This window comes from Colletotrichum truncatum (assembly GCF_014235925.2).
Source record: "Colletotrichum truncatum strain CMES1059 chromosome Unknown Contig_0008, whole genome shotgun sequence".
NCBI classification, from domain to species: Eukaryota; Fungi; Ascomycota; class Sordariomycetes; order Glomerellales; family Glomerellaceae; genus Colletotrichum; species Colletotrichum truncatum.
This window is the reverse complement of record NW_027222405.1, coordinates 3,775,475-3,798,287: the sequence shown is the minus strand read 5'-3', so window position 1 is coordinate 3,798,287 and position 22,813 is coordinate 3,775,475. Positions and strand designations below refer to the sequence as shown.

Sequence of the window (22,813 nt, the reverse complement as noted above, 5' to 3'; positions counted from 1 at the left end):
TTCGCAGGAGAATTCTTGTAATTTGATCTATTGCAGCAAGCCAGACGACCAATCCCCGGCATCGGCGGCAAATAGCAATTGTCTGTACTGGCAATCGCAGCATTAGATACCTGGTCCCACTTTTACGAAAGGTTCTAGTATGTTCATACATTCACTACTACAGATAAATCAGTTGCACATTCTATATGTACTGCTCGTTTAACTGATTCTATTAGAAAAGACTCTTAGGTCCGTTTCTCTGGCGCGGAAGATTAGAGCATTTGGTCCCAGCGAAGCATTGGTTGGGGGGGGGGGGGGGGGGATGACTCCACTACCCGAGGAAACAAACCCTCTTTGCGCCAGTTCCGACGCTTGCAATCTAATCGTTAATTGACCGTTCATTAGGGGTTTATAGAAACTAGCAAACCCGGCTCGTTCCGATCTCCCCCATCCTGACCATGTATCTCGTCATTTCAAGCAGCGACATTTTTGCAGGGCACCAAGGAAACAAACAAGCTCAAATTGCACTTTCCATAGCGACGCGATACGAACTAGTATTCGACGCCCTGTGTTGGTCCGAAATGCCATGGCGCTGCTTTTAGTTGGCTCCATAACTGTGCCTTCGCGACATATCGACGGAAGACCTCGAAAGGGTGTGAAAGAGCTAGAATCAGCTTTTGTTAGTGACACCTGACGATATCGAAGCTGTTCCTACACAGTACTAAGTCGCCTTTTAAGGCACGGAAATGAAAATGAAGAGAAAGAGAAAGAAAGATTGAGAAACAAAAATGAATGAAAAGGACTTGATCTAGTGAACCTGCCACTGTATGTATTATCCGTCCACACTCATACCACTTCATTACCGTTTTGGATACCTCTCCTATCCCCATCACGATGAAAGGAACTAGCGCAGATACGCTTGAAACAGACGTCATCATTGTTGGCGCGGGATTCAGCGGCTGTTATTCACTGCTCAAGATCCGACAGGCGGGATACTCGGCCAAAGTTCTTGAACGTGGAAGTGACTTTGGCGGCGTTTGGCACTTCAATCGATATCCCGGAGCCAGGGTCGATTCGACACGCCCTGCTATCAGTTCAGCTTGTCCGAAGTTTGGGCTGACTTCCATTTCACCGAACGTTTTCCGGGCATGAAGAAATTCGCAGATATTTTATCACGTCGATGCACTCTTGGTTTGCGCAAGGATACCATTTTCGACGCCCGGTGGACGAAGTGAGATTCGACTCCACGGACAGATGCTGGCATTTTCGCACGACAAAGGGTCTGCATGCGACCTCCAAGTACGCAATCTTCGCATGCGGTTCGATGAACAAGCCTTACATGCCTCTTTTCCCCAATCAGGACATGTTCGTGGGCCCGTCATTCACCCGTCCGCCTGGCCCAGCAACATCCAGCTTACAGGCAAGAAGATTGGCATCATCGGGCAGGTTGCGTCTGGTCTGCAGATCGTGCAGGAGCTTGCTAAAGTAGACTGCCGCTAACAGTCTTCGTTCGGAACCCTGCATCGCGATCCCCATGCACCAAAGACAGCTGTCGAAGCGAGAGTCAGAGGAGATGAAACACTATTATGACGCCATATTACCAAAGCCAGGTTCGACTCGTCCTCGGCTCTGCCCTATAACCAAAATCCTAATTTGCTACGCTACACGACTGAGGGGAACGGACAGGCCTTTTTGAACGACTGTGGGATAGGGGTGGCCTTGGTCTCACGCAATCGAACTATCGCGATATTGTGTTTGACAAGACGGCTAACGCCTGCTTGTACGACTTCTGGGTCAGCAAAACGAGAATCCGGATGACGGACCCCGAGAAAAGAGACATTGTTGCGCCTTTGGACCAGTTCGAATGGGTTGGAGCGTCACGCGTCAACCTCGAGATAGATTACTACGAGATGCTGGATCGGCCGAATGTCAGCTGGTAGATCTCAAGAAGACACAATCCATTCATTCGACAGGCAAGGGATTGTAACCAAGCCGGGGAGACGCCATCCACCACGATTTGGACATCATCATCATGGCCACCGGCTATGACTCTGTGACTGGTAGCTTGCTTGACATGAATATCCGCAACAAGCACGGCGTCCGGCTACAGGATGCTTGGCAGCACGGCATCAGCACCTATCTTGGCATGATGGCTCCCAATATGCCCAACGCATTCGTGCTGTACGGGCCGCAAGGGCCGACAACGCAAACGAACGCACCGCCCCTTTATTGAGCTTCAGGTTGACTGGGTAGTCTGTCTCCTGGAGCGGATGCGCGAAGAGGCCTGCGTTCGATCGAGCCATCGGAGGATTCTTGCCGCTCGTGGAGAAGTCTCGTACTGGAGGCCTTCGAGTCGACCCTTTCCGCGACAGCACTGCGTGGTGGACTGGCGCAAACGTTCCCGACAAGACTGTTGAGCCCCTTGTCTTTCTAGGGGGGTCCCGCGATGGAGACAATGGTGTAGCCGTTCGCTGGAGGACTGGGCAAGTTTTGTCGTGTCATAGCAGCCCCGATTGGTTCGGGCTTTGTGGTGTGGTAGGAAAGACGCGGAGAACTTGAGTAGGTTGTTTTCAATGTTTACTATCTAATTTCGCCTTCTATGCATGTCGCTGCTAGGTGGGTATTGGGCGTAGTAGCCAATACGTTATGATTTCGTACTTTATGGAAATCGACGAATCAATCAAAGATGCGATAGGAAACTCTTCTTCTCAATTATAGTTCTGACTTCTGACTTTAAGGGTAAGTCCTGGGGGCACTGGAGCGGTGAGTTCCCACCGGGGCAATTCCTGCTGAGGGACATCCTGATATTTGCTAGGCCCAAGCCGATAGCATAGAAAAAGGTACCCTAACTAACGTCGCTGATGCGATTGGCTGATCTGAAGCCTTTTGCAACTTTCTTTATAACTTTCTTAAGTGGGGTAACTGTAGTAAAGATAAGAAGGCTTTGCGGTAGAAAGAACGATACGTTTAATGGGAAAAAAGGATGTCTGTGGCGACACTTAATCAAGTGACGACAACTCCCTACGTCTCCTTTCAAATCAAGTGGTATAGCATCATACCAGGGTGCCTAGTAGAGCACTTCACATGTGCCTAGGAGACCACTGGCTATATATCGAATCGCGGCTAGATGGAGGCAAGCAGTTTGACTTCTTCTCAGTTGACTGTTTATTTCTGGTCTCTCGTTTTCGTACAGTACTGTACTGCAGCGTAAAAAGTAGCAAATTGCGAGTTTACTTGTGAAGCACTTTGCGGCTATATCCAACTATGGCTTTGCTTATTCATGAGATACTTGTTTACGTTCAGTACTACATTGAGGATAAGCGGCGGCTTTGCGCTATTGCATAGTCTTGAGGAAACAACCTGAAGATGACTCAAACCCATTTCAACTATCTGCTTCCAAAGGGCCCCATACTGTCAACAAAAAAAAGGACAACTGGGAACAAGACTTATTGCAAGACGCCCTATAGCCTCTTCTGGATGCAGTTTGAGGTCATAGTTGTCTCTATAGATCTACGCCAACGAACTGCTGGGAGGGCCGAACACGGTAGGAGTGAAACCGTAGTTTAAGATAAAGAGCTGGTTCTGGCTGCGCAAGAATGTCGACGTCCTTCTGGCAGGCCTTGCGAAAGCAGCTCTAACAATGTTGCCGTAGTTGAAAAGAACGCAATGTCTACGGTCTGATAATCGATCTGAACCGAACTGCCGTATCTTGCATCAACATGGATGTGCCTTATCTTACGCTTAACGGAGAAGCGACAACCTCACCGCCAGACTCGTCGCAATCATCGTACAGGAGATGACAACGTGCATTTCACGCTGGCGCGAGTATGCCACCTCGAAAGATTCCCAGCTCCAACAACTTCATAGAGAGAACCAGCAATACAAGGCACGCATCGAAGGGCAGTGTCAGACCATTAGCGAGCAAGAGGAACGGATCAGGCGTTTGGAGTTCGAGATGTTTCCTATGGAGAATCTCCCATGGAGCTGACATGCCGTACAGTTATGTGCAAATATTCTTCCTCTTTCAAAACACTCTTTTATTCTCTAAAGCTTCTCCACATAGTGTGAAATATTCTCTGGAACACACTGTCTATAGTTACACACTTGCGTACCGGCTAGGAAAAAGCGGTTATTCCAGGTATTGTGGCCTGTTGCCTACACTGTCATTATGTAATTGGATTAAACACGGGCATTTGCTATATACCTTGAGTACCTCCAGCGCTAGGTAATCACTGCCAATTGCAGCTTATTAAGAGCCATTTCTGGATTATTGTCGACCATGCTAGGTAGATCTGAGTACTTTTCTGGCTCCACTCTGATTTAAGAGTGAAGTTGTTTGTATTCAAAGAGGAAGGTATTTTTGCACATAACTGTACCGCGTCGCCAGCGGCGTTTTCAATGACGCTACGAGGCTCGAAGACGTCTGGTTCCATGAAAGACTTACATTCAAGCTTTGTGGGGGATGCATTGGGTGATGCCCCGCAGGAGACGTATGGTCAAATACCCGACGATGATAGTGCACACAATATGGACGACTTTTTTCCCCACTGTTAGCCTTGGCAGTGACTGCAGCAGAGGACACGACCACAAAGGATGCTGAAGCAGGGATTTGCCGCAGACCGAGAGCAAGAGCCCGATGAAAAGGCACATAGAAGAGGTAGAAGTTGCTTCGAAGCGGGTCCGTCATGTGTGACTCAAAGGTCATTAACATGTATGGTTGCTGTCGGCAGTTCCTATAGCCTTTGGTGATAAGTAGAGCTCAATTACTGAGGACAGCGACAGCTCATCACAATACAAGCCAAGTATGCAATGAGCGCAATTGCGTCTAATAGTATACAGACGTGATCTGGAAAGTGAATTACACAAGTCGTGCCACTAATTAGAAGGTATCCGGGAATCTAGTGAGTATGCTAGAGAGGAAGCGACTTGAGCTCACAGCTGCAACTGCAAATATGCAAGTGTCGTTTGAAGTACTGTATTCAGGTCATCCCAAGATCGAATCAAAGCATTCAATCTGAGAGCAAACATCGAGGAATCGTCTTATAGTTCTGTAAGGTCAAAATAGACATGCCCTTCACGAATAATCGACATAAACGTGATCAATTACTGTACAACCTTCAGGACGACTCCCATTCATAGGTATTCTCCGCAATCTGCTAGGCCTCGGGTGTTTTATTCCAATATCCCTTCACGAGACCTGTCGCATTCTCTAGATTGGCTTCCGGCTCTATAGTCGTGTCCCATTGAATCTTATAGTGAGCTAAGCCGTCCACATTCTTCCTCCCGATGACCTCTCCTGACCAGTTTTCCAGAGTATGGTCGAGTTGATTTACCAGCTTTCTTCTGGTTTCAGGGTAGCCATGGCAGTTGTTCCAAGCAATTATGGAGGGTAGCATGTGCTGAAGTCTGTCTTCAGATTCCCAGGTCGGTTTCCAAATTACGTGGTAGTAGATTGTGTCGTCAACGACGCAGTGTCGTTGAATCCGCTCCATCTCCCACTCGGTTGCGGATGTGCCATTCTCATTCTTGTTTTGGTCGCCTGGTTGTTTCCTCATGGTGAATGTTTCAAGGCGTGAGCGTATCCACAGAGTATGACGGATTGTACGTAGTAGGCGCCAGTTGTAGCTTGATAGGCAGGCAGTAAAAGGTAGGCTAACGTTGCAGTTTAAGCAAAGGTGGCTTTTCTTATAAGAACTGTTCAACAACATGTATTGGCGGATAGAAATGGTCTGATATGCTTGTTGAAACCTCACGTGACCACAGTGACTGATCTTTCTTTAGATAAGGCATGAAGCCTGAGCGCTTATTACTACGGGCGAGCGAGCGGGGGCCAGCTTGCGACTAGGAAAAACTCCAGAAATTGACATGCCATTTATGGTCGAAATCAGTTTTTGGATCATTGTTTAGAGGCTCTCTCGACGCAGTCGATTGTGAGTTATGGCAGCATTTGCTGACAATGGACGTACGGACAGATCATACAATACGCGTCAGAAGCAAACACCGCTTCTTTGTGGAAGTTAGAAACAACTGAAGGATTGCCCTGTTTGCTTATGTAAGTTTTGCCAAGAGTCATTTGTTGCTTTCTGGAGATTTCTGTCAACAACGTAACTAGGGATTCCGCGTTTCCCTACACACGCTCTCAGCATAAAGGCAATTCCTCAGTTTAGAATTGGAGGTTTATGCTGGTCGTGATGTTCCCACAACCAATTATAACTCGCTGGACACACCTGCAGCTCATGCCCGTATGTTACACTCAATGAAGTCAACGAAAGCGCTCATGGAGGTACCCACGCGAAACGCTGCAAGTCGCCTGCCAAACTCAAGATCTCGGCAACGGCTTTACACCATCATCTTCATTACTGTCATTGTCTTCACCACCATCTCCCAATCACATGATGACCAGAGCGACAGATTTGCGCCGGGATGGGGTGCGGGAACTAGTCGTATACTTGGGACGAATGGCCCCACAACGTTTTTTGATTGGAGATCCAAGCCATGGCGCCAATGAGCATCGCGCAGGACTTCGAAGCTCGGCCATTTGACAGACATGGAGGCTGCGCCATTAAATCACATGTTCAATCCATGCTCGATTCGCGGCGGCAAGACGAGATACTAGCGACATTGTCATGAATGTGTTTGCTGTTCTATGTCCAGCCGGAGATGAATGTCATAGGGCGAAACCCCCATCGCAAGGGTGAGCCGATGCGCCTGAGAGCGTGGTGCCCCGTATTAGCCTCTGCGCCTTGCTCCAAAATGTAACGGGATGCGCCAAATCCCTGTTGGCGGAGGGCCTACTTGGATAGTTGCTCAAACTGATAAATAGGTTGGCTAGAAGCTAGTGCACTTCTTTTGTTTATATCCTACGCACTGCATTTGTTGCTTCCTTTACTCTCACGCACGAAGCACGAATTTCTCTACACATTGCACACTAATCATCCCATTTCCGTACTTGACCAGACACTTCATATGCCGTCAACTATGCACATTGCGCCAACGGCTCCGATGGACTGTTCAGAAGAGTTAAGCAGTCCTGTCGCAAAGTCTGAAGATGCTACTGTCTTCTGGAACGATGTACTAGGTATGATGTTCTATTTGATGCCCATTTCGATACTAATTTGTAAACAGTCGCAATAGAGAAAGTCTTAGTCGCAGCTGACAGGCAGATCCAGCGCTTCGATGCTGAGGAGCTGGTTGCCCACCGTCTCGACGAGGCATGTGACACTCAGTTTGAGACCCAAGTCCGTTGGAAGGGAAAAGATGAGACCTGGGAGCCTGAGGAAAATATCGCAATAAAGAAAGCCACAGTTGCCACCGATTCGATGTGCGGACGCGTTCATGGAACTGCGGCACAAGATGTCGCAGCTGACACGCAGATCCATCGCTTCGTTTTTGAGGAGCTGCTTGCGCACCGTCGCGACCCGACATGTGACACTCATTTTGAGATCCGAGTCCGTTGGAAGGGAAACGATGAGACCTGGGAGCCTGAAATAAACATCCAGAAAGATGCTCCGTTGGCCTTGTTCGCTTACTGGAAACGCCTGAAGGGCGGACGGGAAGGTGCGATGGTGGACAATGGATTGTGGCACCCTTTCAAAGTCGAGTCTCACAAGATCAAACCCGCTGGGAGCGTCTACTTGGAGGTCGCTTGGGTCGGGTCTCCTGAAACATCTTGGGAGCCAGAAAAAGAAATTCAAGAAGCTGACGAGAAACTTGTGAAAAGGTACTGGGCGTCTGTTGGCGGCCGTGCTGCGGCAATGAAGAGACCGACCGAGGTTAAGTCTTCGGTAAGGATGAACAAGAGTTGCAAGGTGACGCATCCGAGCCGTTCTACAGGTAAACGGAGCCGTTCTAGGCGACACAACAGCTTGGAGCAACCGACAGAGGAAAAGACCAGCACCATGATAACGTTTGTGGTTCGGGTTCTTGCGCCGGTTTTCTGTCTGCGAAACCCATTTCGCCTAGTAAGAAGGAAACCATGCGTTCTTTGCCTGTGCCTAAGGGTGACAATAAAAATTCAGGGGAAAGTCTCCAATAAAGACGTTAATTACAAAAGAAATAGTAATCCCACCTACCTGAATCTCATGTTTCATAGACACGACACGACTTACCACAGTAAGAGCCACCGAGACCTGTGTCGGCAGTCTCAGAATTGTGGCATGTCTATGGCGTGAAAAGGTTGCTACGTAATTGACGAGCTAGTTTGCTTCCAAGACGGTGCTCTAGGGCAGCTGCCACTACTCATAGGTCGATGAATAGCTTTCTATCGCTTGACGGTGTATTTGATAAAAGTTTAGCCACACAGCAGTCACGAGCGCAAAACCACAAGAAGAGTCAGCAATAGCTAAAGATGTTCGGGACCGATCAGGTTCATGCTGAAGGCCTATGAAGTATGCCTCTTTGAGAGGTTGGTCCTATTTTGGGAATAAGTAAAACCTGACCATACGGTAGTGTTAGATATTGCCTGCAAACTCAAAGACTATGGCAGTATTTGGATCTTTAATTACATCGAAACAAAGTGATGACAGTAAAATTAATCTGAGTTAGAACTATAAAAACTCATGATATGTCTTATATTTTGGAGGCTGCTAGGTAGAACTATGCTGTGCTACTTGCTATGTGCTTGATGAGCGTCTCATACACAGCAGGTGCTGGACAGAAGACGACTACTGTTCCACCCTTCCGAGTGCTCCCTTAACCATCTGTTTTCATTCTCAATATTCCCTCCGTCCGGCAGGGGTCCCCATGACAAGCCATTCAGACAGTTTGTGATCTTTGTCACCGTCGCATCGAGATGTTGAATTCTACCAAAGTCAGAATATGTCTTGAAAGTGCCCTAGCCAAGGTAACCTACTGCTCTATATAGAGTCTCACTTGTTTTGATGTTTTGATGACTCGATCTAATCGGCCTCTGACTGCCAATAATCGGTCTGTAATATCGTTCCTGTCGTCGTTAAGCATTTCCCTATGTTCCTTGTAGCTGTGCCAGAACTGAGGTAGACTAACGTGAATTGCCTCGGTTGCACTTCTGTTGAGTTGCCGACGTATTGTGCCGATAGGCCAGCATTCTCCAACGTTTCAGACGGCAGGGTGAGCCCTTGCATGTCCGAATCAATGAACTGAGTATTCTCAGCCGGCAAGCTACTGGCGAAATATTGACTGCCGTGTTTTCGGGCGTCCGGCGAGTTTTCGGCCTGTCCAAGGTGACCTACTGTGGACTGCTGGTCCCGTAGTCGTTGTCTTCCATATGGCAAGTAACCCGCCGGCTGACTTGTCGGCTGTGACGGACGCTGGGACATTTTGAGCGAAGGGCCAACGGCTAAAGTGTGCAACAGTGAAAACCTCTTGGGGCAAAGACGATTGCTGTTTGATGCAGACATGGTCAGCACAGATCCGAGACGGCTCAAAGTCACTTATAGTATTGCGGCCCTGATCCGCCGTTGCGGAAAGCAAGACGATGGGCTTGCATTACGGAGTGGCCGCCAAAACTCCCATTCAGCATAAAAACGGGATTAGTATTATGTCGCGACACGCTCAACAGGATTCGCTTGGCCGCGCAATTACCTCACAATCCTTTCGGTACCGCCAGCCTATGCATGATGATCTTGCGATCCACTCCGTCACGAAGGCGCAATTACGGATAATCGCCGGAGAGGATCTGCCTTCTCCAGCCAACTTGATAACTGCAATCATATCCAGTTCGGTGGCTTTTCTGTTTGTGTGATGGATCAGAAACTAGAAGTGGAATAAGGCGCGAACATGAGCCAGGTTCAGGCAGGGGAAGCCCTCCGCTGAGGTATCTAATCCAGTCGCTCATGACTCGAGCCCAGGCCAGCCTCTCTGTTGGGCGGTGATATTGCTGCGAAGGGACAATCACGAAAAGCGGGGCGGAAGTTTGACAACTGCTCGCCTTCTGTCTGCCTCAAGGAGCAAATGTTTGATTTAATCCTGGTCCTTGTCATTCGCAACCCTAAGCCGTGTTGGTATCTATCCACTTTCGATGGCCCGTTGAACCAACAAGATCATCTTGTCTTCCAATTGGTCGAAGTCGTTCCAAGGGCCTGCAATTCCCGTAATACCGACCCGGCCAGACTGCAGTTGACAAAACTGATGCCACCTACCTTATCTGACAGTTCCAAACAAGGGATCAAGAAGTCTAGGACCCTCCAGCAGAACCCTGATCTCCAGGGTCCTCGCTTTGGAGTAATAACAAAAAGATACTTCACGCCGTTTTCCACCTCGCCACTGAAAGTCGTATTCACTGGAATCTCATTTGTTTTGGGGGAGTATGTGAGTAAGCGAGGTCGAAACGATAGAGACTTAGATCTGCTGCTACCTAGTTGCAATTCTTGATCTGCCCGTTGTTGGTACCCTGTTCGATTCCTGTCTACTTCCCAACCTGGATCCTTGTCGGACGTTTTGCATGGGCAACAGCGCCGGTGGTCCTCGGCTCCGTCACACCCTCCGATTTGCTTGTCTTTCTACAAATTGCTTTTTTTTTTTTTTTTTTCTGTTGCCGACGTCAAATTCAGCTGCAACGAATGCTAGACATTACCCCCGTCGGTTCATAGAAACACCTACTTATAACATGAATAAACACATCGCAATCGATAAGCCGTTCTGCTCTAGTGTTGCCTTACCGCGTTCCTCGTGCATTCTAAAGTTTCTTGCTCCCTTCATCATCGCACGCAACACCATGAATTCCGATGTCTATTACAGCCCCAAAGAGCCAACACTTTCAGCAGATCACAACGGCCACGTTTCGAAAATAGTAAGCACCCCTTACTTGACAGAATATTCAAGCAGCCAATCACCCTATTTGCCTGATGCGACAGAGAGTGTTGCGGGCAAGCTGAGAGGTAAGAGAGCATCTACTCTCAGCGGTAAGAAGCGACGAAACGACTTACACACCAAGGCTTCCGTTCGGAATTGTCTCCGCGTCCTTCGTCCCCCTCACCCAGGCAACTTCAAGTGAACCTCCCACGGCTGCGCGATTTAGACATTTTCCATCCAGCTAAAGCATCAAACTCCACGACCTCCATGACCTCCTCCATGACCTACTCGCCTCGTCTCGTCGGATCTTGTGAAAGCTTTCCGAGACCCGCTACGCTCTCATCGGATACCCAAAGTCCCATACCATTGGCGACAAACGGATGCTGTAACGGCCTCCCTCTCTCCAATGCAACCCCGCAATGCCAGCATCGGTCCCAGAACTCGCCATTGGCCGTCGAAGGCTGTCTTCTCAACTGGCTTCCGGCAAGCCCTCAAACCAGCGCACCGGCCTCGCGTCGGCGTCGTCGTCCAACAAGCCGTCCCCATTGCAACGTGAGGTATACTTCGGAACAACTTGATTGCATTGACAACCTTCACGGCAGCGGTCTATCTTGGGAAAGAATTACGGAAGAGTACAACGCCATGTTCCCCAGCGACGCCGAGAAAGGACACGAACGCAGACCCCAGGGCCTCCAGGGTGTCTTTTATCGCAGAAACAAGCAGGCCTCTATTTAAGAGAGAGTGACTACATGATAGCGTTGGTTTATTTTCTTTCAGACGGAAGTCACTACAATAAGTTTGTTCTGCAGCCCGAAAGATGCTCGTTTCGAACACCTCTCTGCTAGATCCAATCACAGACCTTGAAAAAGCTATCCAGGTTCTCATCCTAGGAGGCCAAGGACTTACGTACTCAACTGACAGACTGTCTTGCCTGATGGGAAACAGGGCTACCCTAATTTGGCAAGGGGCTGCTAGGGCCAGGAGGTCCTTCAGCGCAGGAGGCGAGGCGGGTTGTGGGAGACCCTTCTCATTCATGAGGGCGTGTGCTTTCAAGAATACTATAGTAAGGTCATGGCGCCATCGCTGCCGGTGATCCATCTGAACTTCCCTAGGGCTGTAAAGTGGTACCACCCACCACACAATCAAGGGCCATCCCCTGACCCGGGTGCTCCGGTAAACGCAGTCTGCCACGTCATTTTGAAGGCTTTGTGTTGGAACCAGGATGTGACCTCTAGAACATTGACAGTGATTGAATAAAATCAGCACTTGGAATTGGGCCCAGGGTTCCTGTGGTAAGGCCCCGCTTGTTATTAGATCCACAATCAAATTTACATGACTCGCTCAATCAATCCTCTTCCGTTTTTACGCTATGCCCTTGTGCCTGTTTTATGATAGGCTTCGACCAGGGTGTACGCCGTACAGGCTGATGTTTTGAGGGGGGGGGGGGGGGGGGGGGGCGGGATGGGAGGAATTGCACGGGCATCAACTCCGAGATTGGACCGTTTGTCAATCTGTTACCCAAACCATCGGCCCCCTGTCAACCTCGTCTAGATATTGTTGCTTGCAAAATGTGATATGCGGGATGAGCGGAGGGTAAGGTGCACGTTTTCGTTCCAACAGCAACAGTAGTGTGAGAATCCGGACCAATGTCCCCTTTCTCCAAGAAAGAGAAAAGTACAACAAAAAAAACGAGTTGTTCCAGCCTATTGGTAACGAATGCGATTGGCACGCTTGAGATCCGTTTCTGCTGCCTGAATCATGGCACAACATCGTGGCGTCTATGTCTCGTGCCGTATTAAAGAGTAAAAGCACTGTCCTGATTGTATGAACAACGACAATACCGAACGTGCCAACTTTCATCGTCGTTGGCCGCAGACTATTGTCTATCCTCTCTGACAACGTTGATTTGTATCACTGCTTCGAGAGTGACGTCATGTATCCATCTCGGCAACGTGCTCGGCGGCCTGGCCAATTACGGTACAGGCGTCAATCCTCCCGAAATCGAGTCCGGCATTGTGACGCCATTCCTACAGCGCAACCGGTCCAAGCCCTTCAACAGAGGGCAAGTCTTACCCGCGACAGCCTGGTTTATCCGAGAAATGTCACCGAAAACCCATTGATATCCCCCATATCAGACCCCCTTTTCGAAATCAATGGCCCACATGATCAAGACCTCGGCAAATATGAGGGTTTTGAGCGTGCGCCTGTGTTAGTAACTACTTCCTTACTAACACACTGACAGAAGGCTGACAACCTTAGGTTTACACTAACACCTCCGGCGATTCAAGAGCCGCCAGACGTTTGGTTTTGCTACATCATAGCTATAGAAAATGCTGTTACCAAGATGGAAAAGGAAAACGAGAAACATCTCAATGCCATTGCGTTGCTGTAAGTTGAGCGATTACGCCACCGGAATGATGCGGCCCTGACGTCCTGTGTAGACATGACGAGCTGAAATCCAAGGTGACTACGCTTGCTGTTGCCGTCGAAGACACCGCGGCCCTAACGCCAATTTGGGATGGAATGACTGAGTGGGGCCAACAGGAGCAATGAAAGCAAATTCTGTACTTAGCTTTTGCTGCTTTGTTATGTGTATTTTGAGCCGGGACATGGCGTTGCATTCTCTTTGGCTTTTCTCATCTAAACAATCCGTAATGCGAAAGACTTTCGACAGAAATATCGTACTACAGACGGATACAGATTCTACTTGACGCATTGTGAGGCCAATACTCCGTGTAGACAATCAAGCAGGGCATATTCCGATTTCCAATCGTTTTCTGGCACTTCTTTGCTTTGCCAAGCCGGCAGATCCTGGTCTTGACGCGTTGACCATGCAGTGGAAATGACAGCCCGCCAATTTTCTGCTCGTATCCAGTCACGTGTCGCTCTTCGGCATCCACAGATCCGCGCAGTTTGGCCGTTAGCCTGAAACTTGTGGGTAATAAGGTTTACGCCGTTACCAAACTGTCGGGTCGGATCAGGGGTTGGCGTAGGGGGCCCTTTTGATTTCTCTTTCCCGAAAGAGAACGCAAAGCCGTCGCCAGCGAGGTGGGTCAATAAAGGGTCTCGTCTCAAAGGGTCCAACATACATGCAACAGGTGGACGACAACCCTTGTCTTTCAATTGCAACTGGAAGTAGTTTCGCTCCCATAGCGGAGCTATAGTTCAAGTCAGCACTTTGTTAGGGCCTATCGTTTCTCAAAATGGCACTTGGCAACAGGGTGCTGCATACGTCAACAGTCACGTGGGGTCCACCTCCACTAAGCAAACAACGTCAAATTAGGATGGTCACTGAATATTGTCACCTTGGCCAGAAACATGGAGCCGACATACTGCACCATCAAACGTCAAGGGTAGCAAGCTAGTTCCGAGCGCGAATCCAGACCCCGCGGTACGTTGTATTGAATACCCGCCAGATCTTTGATAGCTTTGGGCTAACTTGCCTATACTGGGAGTCTCCACTTACGTTCTGGCGCTAGCTGCCTTCCAAAATGCAGGCAAAAACGTTATTTAATCAACCTCGTCTAGAAGACTAATCGCGTCTCGGCTTTTCCTGACTGAAAGGTTTGTTGGTTTGGTCCCCCGCACGACGGACCACCAGACAGTGACAGTGGGACTTTACATGGGTATACGCCAGTCACCCTCGTCGTGTCCCAACGTCCTCCCTTTGACCGACGACACCTGGCCAAAGTTGCTCTATTGCCGAAAGTGAAATTGCACATCGCTCCATACTGCTGCAGTACTCTTAGGGGCCAAACCAAGTAGGCTTTATTGTGTTTAGCAGCTGCCAGTTGGATTCTCTAATCGAGTCACAGTTGGAGAAGACCGTCGATGCCGATGTAGGACATCACCAAGAGGGACACAAGCACGTATGCATCATGGGCCTTTGGCCCTCTAGGCTCATATGACTTTTTGTCGTGCCAAACGATCCTCCCTCCCTTTATGTCGAGGAAGCTCTTGAGCGCTCTGGGACGAACGTTGACTCCACGAACTAATGCACTAAGCAGCCTCATCCTCTCGTCACAATCACATTCACTAGGTCAATATTTCCCCTTTTCAACGGAGAAACAAATAGAAGCGGTCGTATTACAGTCTATCTCTACCACTATGACGATTGGGACTATCGATCCGACCGCGGAGCAATCCCATCCAATGCTTCGTTCAGCACAGCTATCCTGCCCTAGGTCGACGGTTTTAAGTATGTGGCACTTTCCATAGGATTCGTATGGCGAAATGAAGAAGGTTGAGGAGATTGACGATAACGCTGAGATAAATAATAAACCAAAACGCCGTCATAATGCAGAATAAGGTCGGAGCGCAAATCTGTGTATGTAGTGAAGATCCTCGTACAAGCAAGATGCTTTTTGTGGCAAATATGCCGAATTGAAGAGACGGCTTGCAGGAAAAACTGATGGTGGGTAGCTGGCGAGATGACCAAGGCTCATTGTTGGGAAGTATGGCAATTGGGAAAAAAAAAAAAAAAAAAAAAAGAAAAAAGAAAAAAGAAAAGAAAACAATTAGGCACATCCAGACTGTGGCTAGAAAAACGTCGTGCTGGGCGGAACACTTCGCGGTCTAGGCTACTTCCTAGCCAAAAACGCATGGCACAACTGGTGGTTCAGAGAATTGAGTCAGCCCCTGACCATGTACTGTACTCCGTAGACAACAATGGACCGCGTTCTCGGCTCCACGGTCCGCAATCGAGACCAGTGTGGGGCTAAGTGACTTTAAAGAATACTAAGTCAGTTATGGATCGCATCGTAGGGAGTATTTTTCGGCTGGATGTGCACGCCACGAGGAGCCAATTCTAGCTCCAGGTCAGGAAGCCACCCTCTGCAGTGTGAATGAAGACAGGGAACTAGAAGCAGGTCCAGAACATCACGCAAAGAAACTGTAGTTGCTAGAAACGCTGAAGAGACGGCAGAAACATGCTAGATACAATTTTGGATCTGTTTGACGAAACCAAAGATGGCTTTATACAAGATTAACCAGCGCCACATGTGGGAGTAATACGGTGGTATCGAAGCAGTCAGTTTAGAGGTCCAAGCAAGCAAGCGTTAGAGACACATTCACTGTGAGGCGATTTCAAATGAACAAGACCATGGCCATTGCATCCCCAAAGAGGATGCTCTACAAGCACGACAAGAGGGCCAAGGATAAGGTCCGAAAGTCTGGCGGCAGTGCCATGAGGAAAGCGATACAGTTAGGCGAGGAAGCCCGTGTGTTTTCGGCCGTCGTCCACTTCAACCCCACATATGGACGTCTAGATGGGGCTGTATACGTCCCCGAAGGCGAAAGCATTCCAGATGTGAACGCATTTGTAAGCTCGGGCGGAAAGCGACCCTTGCAGTCTCGGAGATGGCAAACAAAAAGCTGATGCAAATTCTAAACCAGTTATTGGAACTTCTGAACGGCCTGCACGGCAATAGTCGAAGCCGCGACCCACAACAACGAGCTAAGACGCGACATCAGGACCCACAGGGCAGACAAGATGGCAGCGCAACTCCGCACGACGAAATAATAGTGGGGATTGGCAGCACCGAGATCGCCGCCGCTCAAGCGGAAAGCAGCAAGGAAGCCGATGCGGACGCCGATGTCTCCAACAACATTCCTGTCGACAGTAACAGCGCAGACTGCGTTGGCATTCTAAAAGCTAGCTACGACATGACTCTCATAGCAACAAGAGACACCGACGATGAGACTGATGACAAGATGCAATGTACCAGGGATACAGGAAACGATTTGGCCGTGCATAATGCGGCCCGGCCTGTTGAAAGCCACGAAATGCCCGATGACGCTGTCGTACATGGTGTGGGTGGACATGATGAGTCAACTCGCATGTTTGACGCCGACATGCATGCGATCCTCGAGACGGAGCAGGCTGAAAACAGAGGCCAGACCGAGGGTGTTTCTGATTGGCAAATGGTGGAAGCACAAGATGCGAAAGTCCAGAATCCACGAGTGATGGGTAATAGCCTCGCCAGGAGGAAAGCACGCAGTATGCAACTGTTTTTGAGACAGGTGTCTTTGCGTATGCGGCTTGCAACCCAACAGGAACGGCTTCCGCTACACCGGATCGCTCATCAAGACAGATGGAGGAGTGTATCACAGCTTAGTCAAAGGCGTTGAAACTGAAGGCATTACTAGTGAATTGTCCCGGTTTGTAGTTGTAAGGAGTTTTAAATTGATTCTTATACGTGAAGTCCGCAAGGCTACTCACCCTAAGCTTAACTTAAAGGAAAGAGAGAAAAACTAAAGAAAGAAAAGAAAAACCGTTTCACAGTAATTCTATTAAGCATAGGCCTTGTAGAATCCTCTGATTATTACTTAGTATATTGCCTAGAGGTTGAAGACCTGTGTAGTTAAGCTCGATTGGGACTATGTGCCTTAGTCCCTAGCACCGAGTAGAATTTCTACTATCTTATGATGCCCTTTGCTATTTGCAACTCCCAGCGCGTTCTTGTGATATCCACCTCGAGCGTTGGCATCCGCATTATTAGCAATGAGCGTAGAGACAACTTCAGCGTGGCCTTCTGATGCTGCAGCGTAGAGGGCGTTCTCATTATGGCTGCCTTGTGCATTCACATTTGCGCCACTGCTGAGAAGGATCTGCACAGTTTTGTGGTGACCTTGTGACGCTGCAGCGTAAAGAGCGCTTCCAAATCGGCCCTGTGCGTTTACATCCGCGCCTTTGTCGATAAGCATTTGTGCAGCCTTATGGTGGCCGGTGTGGGATGCAACCTGGAGGGCATGATTCTTCGCATGCAAAAAGCCTTCAGGCTCAGCACTGAGAAGTACGCGTATAACCTCATCGTGACCTCGTAATGTTGCAGCATGAAGAGCATTGCTTTGTTCGTAAATATTCGCACCGTTGTTGAGAAGCATCTGAACAATGACCTGATGGCCTGCCGAGGATGCAGCTCGGAGAGCGCTACCGAGATCACCAGTCTGTGCGTTGACATCTGCTCCGTTGTCGAGGAGAAGCTGGACAATATCGTCATGGCCCAGTTCCGCTGCCAGAGCCAATGGCAGTTTGCCTTTTTCATCTTGCTTCTCGACATTCGCCCCTGCTTCCAACAGATACTTGATTGTTGAAGTCATGTACGGTTCAGTCGAGCGTTTCTTAATAGCCTTTAGTAGGACGAGGCTATTGTCGCGGTTGACCATGTGCCAGTAACGAAGTTTGAAGAGACAATTGTAAAAACGATTCAACTGGATCATGACAAACAGATCCTTTGCTGACTCCTTTCTTGTCCAACCATCATGATAAGCTCATTTGGTAGAGAGATTCCCATTATGACGTCAAGATGAATGTAGTCGATTTGTTGGTGAAGTCGAGTTTTTAGGGCGTCAGCCAGTGCTGATATTGAGAGATAAGGGACAATCAGGACTAAATAGGATATGCTGCCGTTCTGTGACGGATGCAGCCATCGGCAGCTGACAGTCATAATGGGGATCACTGAACCATTGCTAAGGGTTGCCGTATGTTGGTTACTACTTTGCTGTTGGTGCTCCTCTGCGCGATTCCCCGCGATTAATTACTGTTCCTGTACTACTACTGGTAGACGGGTGACTCGGCCCCATAGTCCCCGTTTGCCCGAGTGGGTCACTAGCCAGCGCATGTTGATTGCTGCTACAATGTCGTTTAGTAGACGCACAAGTAACACAAGAGGGAACATAGAAAACGGCTTGCAACCTTTCATAGCCAAAATTTTTTTTTTAATTACCAAAGTCGGCAGGAATCTGTATCTGAATTTGTCTAGTAAGAAAGTGGGAAAGCAGAACAAAAAAAACGGAGAACAAATCGCAGCGTTTAGTTTCCAGGGTGCCCTTGATCTTCCCTACGCGGGGATTATGGCTGTCCAAGGTCAGGCCCTCCTTCCTATTCCAGTAAGGTAGTATTGTAGCTCCACTTCCCCTGCATCTGCTTGTTGTGAATCCGCCGGAACCAAGCAATTAACGAGGCCGGGCCAAAGAAAACTCCCTAGTCACGACGGGCCTACCAACAAGGCCTCAAATGCTAGAGCGAGTCAGTTGATGCAGCTGACATCAGAATCTTGTTTCTGGGCAGCCTTTCGTGTAACAAGCAAGTTCTTTTGAAAACAATCTTGGGCACGATGGGGTCTGGTTTCCTCCCCAATGGGCGCCCGTTGCCCGCTCGGAAGTGAGGCTGGCCAAATATCTCTCCGAAGTGTGTTCGGCGTTGGACAAGGTAGTTGGCAGGGTGAGGAAGCCCCAGGATGAGAGGATGGTGGTTCCCGGATGGGTAACGGATAGGCTTGTGGGTGGGGTTTCTTGTGTAGAGGGAGGAGGGGTAATGTGTGGGTGGATGTGTGGGCCTGTGGACTGATTGATTGCCTGTGTACTCGACCCCCTGGTGAGTTGGCTTGGTGGAGCCTACGTGGCCTACGTCGTTGTCTAGGTTGCCTCCACGCGCAAGGACGAGGACGACCAGACGGTAGGGCTGGTTGTTGAGATAATCGGGTTGGCAGGCTCAAGTGCCCAGCGGGAAGCAGACCGCCGACAACCGATGAGCCTTGAGAGGAGTGAACGTGTCGTGGGTAAAGTCTCGGACTTGCTTGCGGGGAACCCCGGCCTGGCTGATGGATAGTCTCTTGAACATTTGGGTCTTTCTTAACAGCGATAGCCATATTTTGCGACGGCAGGGGTTACCTAGTATTGATAGATAGGTAGAGAAATTTAGAAAACGAAGAATTTGGGCGAGGAAACAGGTTTTAAGAGGAGCAGCGGATGTTGGAAAGTAGGAAGCAAATTCATTCCTCACTTCATGGTTCTTATATCTCAACAAAGCCCACATGGCGATCGAAGCATTTCTCCTATGGAGGCACCAGCATAGCGCCAATGGAAAAAAAAGGTAAGCGGGTAGGAAGCATGCATCCCATGCCTTACGAGTAGCGGATGACTGAGGGCTCCTAGCAAAGGTTATTGTTTGCGTTAAAAGTTGGAAAACTCCGAGCTTAGATGCTATCCAGGGGCGAACCTCCGTGACTCAGTGTATTAATCAAGGTGCTGATGGGAGCTTGCTATCCGACCTACCCTATGGATGTAGGCAATAGGCGTTTCGGAATGTTGTCATGATATGATTGGTCCTCTAGACGAGGTAGCCAAGGGGATAATTGTTCTTTCCCCAAATCAGCCGCGTTGTAAATTGTACTGCTAGTTTGACGTTAGTGATGTCTCGGGAACCGGTTTAGAGATGTGTGAACAGACATTGGTGAAATCTACACACATAGTAAAAGTGGTGCTGGGCAAAGACTAAGACAATTTTGTGTCGTCTGAGTGGGAGTGACAATGATTGGTCCTGTACACGAGGTGGTCAAGGGGTTGCCTATGCCTTCCCCAAATGGGTGCAAGGCATATGCCGGCGTAACTTTGATGTTGGTTACGTTCCGTTGACCGGGTGGGGGATAGCACAGAAAGGACCTTCGGAAGGTCTCCACTAGGGTATCGGTCAGGGTGCTACTCAGGATGTGATCAGGGTCTTGTCTTGATCAGGGTCTTGATCAGGGTCTCCGCCCAATTCTGGCACTGGCCAGAGCAACGGTCAATCACTCAACCACGAGTCATGCAACAGCAAATGACGCAAGCTTGGACCGCCTAGAAGGCTCTCCAAAGACCCGACACGGTGGGGATTTGATGAGGACTCGGCTTGCGTAGTGTGTAATCGGATTGAGAATCGGATTAAAAGACAAAATACACGAGTGGGAATCAAGAAGAATGGAAAAAGGAAGATCGGTCTTTGTTACTCCGAAAACGTTCGATCGGCGCGGTAGGTCTTGTTTGCGATACGGCCCTTGTCCTGGCTTGCTGGGTTGGCGTTGAAATGTTTAATCTCATCAGTCAAACATTATCTGGTCCATTCAGTTCCGGGGTTGGCCCCAACTACGGGTATGGGTCAAGTGCCAGCGAGGCAACGCACCCAGCCACGAAGCCGTCACGACATCTTCTCTACTACGGACAGATGAACGGAGTAGCCCACGCGCTGATGTGCCAGAACGCTCCTGGCTGCATCCATCTGTAAGCAGGTTCAACCTTGATATTGCTCTCCTTAGTCGGATTATTAGTGTTGTTCTTCTACCTCAGTGGGCTGCTTTCGACTTCTATTACACTATAGCACCTGCCATAATGCTTCTATGTATAACCTGATCTAAGCTTTCAGCTGATTAATGCTGATCATTCGACGTATTAAGTGCTTTCCTACACTCAATGACACAATGTAGCGAGCTAGAAGCCTTGTGAATCTGCTCCAGCAACAGCCCTGCACTTTGCAAAAGGAATCTCCATTCCAGCTCGGTCCGCTCTTTACCACCCACAGCCAGCATAAGCATATCCATAGCAGTAGATTCCGGCCTTGGAGGCCAGTCAATCACCTGCTCGGAAATAAGCAACTTGCTATCGTCCGCCATTGCGTGGGAAATATTCTGAAGAATGACGCGGGCTACATCGTTGTTATAATCGTGAAGGCAATGACGGATGTAATATACGAATGCGCCTGCTCGCAGGTTAGCAGACACAAGGGCTTCGTACCTGGGTTAAAGCACGATATCTCACCTTTCACTGGCTGCTCCTTGTGCATGTCGATAGACATGAGCTGCAAGCCGGACAGGTTATCCGTACTCTTCAGTTTGGCAATTACAGGTTCTTTGTCCTGCAATATACAACGTTTCAATGACAGACCTGTGGTTTGACAGATTGCCTCAATAGCGTGGCCTCCGCCACCGCCAACGTCAACCAGCAACGGCCTATCGCTGTCTTCCGTACCAGATGCCTCGGCGATCCACGCAAAGCTATATAGACCAGCACCGGTAATAGGCGCAAAGCGATCTAGTGCTTTCATTGCTCGCATAAAGACATCTGCCTTCGTCTGGTCCTCATAGATGTTCCATAGGTTGTTATCAGGCATGCCCTTTGTAAAAGTAAAAGGACTAGGCCCGATGCCGTCCGGTTCTGTCCGTCCATTGCTTTGGAAGTACTCAACGGCGTGACACTGGGACAATCCATAATCCAGCCTAATGAGCAATTAGCCATCGAATCTAGCACTACTACTCAGGCTGACTCTTACACAACTTGGTTTAGGTTTCCGTAAGGGTTTTCGGGAAGAAAGATCCTAGAGCTCGCAGTGTGCGCGACCCGGTCGGGTCCGTCCTCTTCCAGAACACCAGTGGAGACCAGCATGCGTGCAACTCGAACTACTATAGTCAATTTCAAACACATAAATAGCGTCATGTGGCAGCACTTACCTAGAAGAGGATGATCAACGCTGACCAGGTCACTTAACTGGACATAGGAAATGGACTGGCGCAATGGGATGTGTTCGAAGACGTGCCAGCTAAAGAAAAGGTTGATAGCGGCCATTTTATGGCTTTGAATATTATTCACCTGCCATTGGTCTTCCGGTGGCGTTACAATGCTGCATACATCTCCCGCGATGTTGACAATTCTAGACTGCAAAGAAGCCTCTTGCGCTCGACTCATGTTACCACGGAGCGTGTACTCCGCAACGGCACCAAGCAGGTTTGTCGCTAGTTGTCGGAGCATGTGGCAGTGCTTAACCGACTGTGGCAAAGCTACTGCTTCTTCTTTTTGGTACAGGTTCGTCGCTTTAAAGGTATGCATCTTACTAGAGTAATAAGCCGTGATCCGAACGGATCATTCTATTCTTTTCCAAGACCAAAACACTGATTAAGTATGATGACACTGTAATAGGCCCGCCCCACTTAACATGGCCTATGGGGTGGCTAAGTTAGCGGTGACGACCACGTTTGGGGACAGGCTTCAGCACTGACCCTGAATACTGGTGTGTGTCCAAGAGAGTGAGCCGCAATCAGCAGCATATTCAAGCCGCAAAGAGCTAGAACTCCATAACAGAACACTCTATAGCAAGCCAAAACAGGCTCTCTCAAATTGAAGCCGCGAACAGTATTCCGTGGTCCACCGAGGAGTTCGAAGTCGGTCTACATGTCCTCGTGTGTGAAAAAGCTTCTGCTCACAGATACGTGTGGATCCGTTTGCTGACAAGGAAACATAACGGGATCTTCGTAGT

The 22,813-nt window shown here is 49.0% G+C and overlaps 9 protein-coding genes across 9 annotated transcripts; 6 read left to right on the top strand and 3 right to left on the bottom strand.

Annotated features, from left to right (window-relative positions):
• Positions 1 to 1,293: 1,293 nt before the first annotated feature.
• Positions 1,294 to 2,212, top strand: CTRU02_212539 (cyclopentanone monooxygenase; the record flags this gene model as incomplete). Its single annotated transcript, XM_070205865.1, has 3 exons — positions 1,294 to 1,464; positions 1,743 to 1,915; positions 1,972 to 2,212. The coding sequence occupies 3 exons, from the start codon at positions 1,294 to 1,296 to the stop codon at positions 2,210 to 2,212; spliced, it is 585 nt and encodes a 194-aa protein (XP_070060678.1).
• Positions 2,213 to 3,775: 1,563 nt separating this feature from the next.
• CTRU02_212538 (uncharacterized protein) lies at positions 3,776 to 3,967 on the top strand (the record flags this gene model as incomplete). Its single annotated transcript, XM_070205864.1, has 1 exon — positions 3,776 to 3,967. One exon carries the CDS (start codon positions 3,776 to 3,778, stop codon positions 3,965 to 3,967), a length of 192 nt encoding a protein of 63 aa, XP_070060677.1.
• A 1,168-nt stretch (positions 3,968 to 5,135) lies between these two features.
• On the bottom strand, positions 5,136 to 5,687 carry CTRU02_212537 (uncharacterized protein; the record flags this gene model as incomplete). The annotated part of the gene is made up of 1 exon (XM_036723892.1): positions 5,136 to 5,687. One exon carries the CDS (start codon positions 5,685 to 5,687, stop codon positions 5,136 to 5,138), a length of 552 nt encoding a protein of 183 aa, XP_036584575.1.
• A 1,270-nt stretch (positions 5,688 to 6,957) lies between these two features.
• CTRU02_212536 (chromo domain-containing protein) lies at positions 6,958 to 8,166 on the top strand (the record flags this gene model as incomplete). Its single annotated transcript, XM_070205863.1, has 3 exons — positions 6,958 to 7,057; positions 7,105 to 7,812; positions 8,093 to 8,166. 3 exons carry the CDS (start codon positions 6,958 to 6,960, stop codon positions 8,164 to 8,166), a joined length of 882 nt encoding a protein of 293 aa, XP_070060676.1.
• A 2,506-nt stretch (positions 8,167 to 10,672) lies between these two features.
• Positions 10,673 to 11,484, top strand: CTRU02_212535 (uncharacterized protein; the record flags this gene model as incomplete). The annotated part of the gene is made up of 2 exons (XM_036723895.2): positions 10,673 to 10,835; positions 10,892 to 11,484. The coding sequence occupies 2 exons, from the start codon at positions 10,673 to 10,675 to the stop codon at positions 11,482 to 11,484; spliced, it is 756 nt and encodes a 251-aa protein (XP_036584578.2).
• A 1,418-nt stretch (positions 11,485 to 12,902) lies between these two features.
• Positions 12,903 to 13,302, top strand: CTRU02_212534 (uncharacterized protein; the record flags this gene model as incomplete). Its single annotated transcript, XM_070205862.1, has 3 exons — positions 12,903 to 12,957; positions 13,071 to 13,137; positions 13,191 to 13,302. 3 exons carry the CDS (start codon positions 12,903 to 12,905, stop codon positions 13,300 to 13,302), a joined length of 234 nt encoding a protein of 77 aa, XP_070060675.1.
• A 2,536-nt stretch (positions 13,303 to 15,838) lies between these two features.
• CTRU02_212533 (uncharacterized protein) lies at positions 15,839 to 16,878 on the top strand (the record flags this gene model as incomplete). The annotated part of the gene is made up of 2 exons (XM_036723897.1): positions 15,839 to 16,069; positions 16,144 to 16,878. The coding sequence occupies 2 exons, from the start codon at positions 15,839 to 15,841 to the stop codon at positions 16,876 to 16,878; spliced, it is 966 nt and encodes a 321-aa protein (XP_036584580.1).
• A 258-nt stretch (positions 16,879 to 17,136) lies between these two features.
• Positions 17,137 to 17,970, bottom strand: CTRU02_212532 (Ankyrin repeat domain-containing protein 50-like protein 3; the record flags this gene model as incomplete). The annotated part of the gene is made up of 1 exon (XM_036723898.1): positions 17,137 to 17,970. The coding sequence occupies one exon, from the start codon at positions 17,968 to 17,970 to the stop codon at positions 17,137 to 17,139; it is 834 nt and encodes a 277-aa protein (XP_036584581.1).
• A 2,963-nt stretch (positions 17,971 to 20,933) lies between these two features.
• Positions 20,934 to 22,308, bottom strand: CTRU02_212531 (o-methyltransferase; the record flags this gene model as incomplete). Its single annotated transcript, XM_036734022.2, has 4 exons — positions 20,934 to 21,262; positions 21,322 to 21,779; positions 21,833 to 21,989; positions 22,011 to 22,308. 4 exons carry the CDS (start codon positions 22,306 to 22,308, stop codon positions 20,934 to 20,936), a joined length of 1,242 nt encoding a protein of 413 aa, XP_036574238.2.
• Between the last annotated feature and the right edge of the window lie 505 nt (positions 22,309 to 22,813).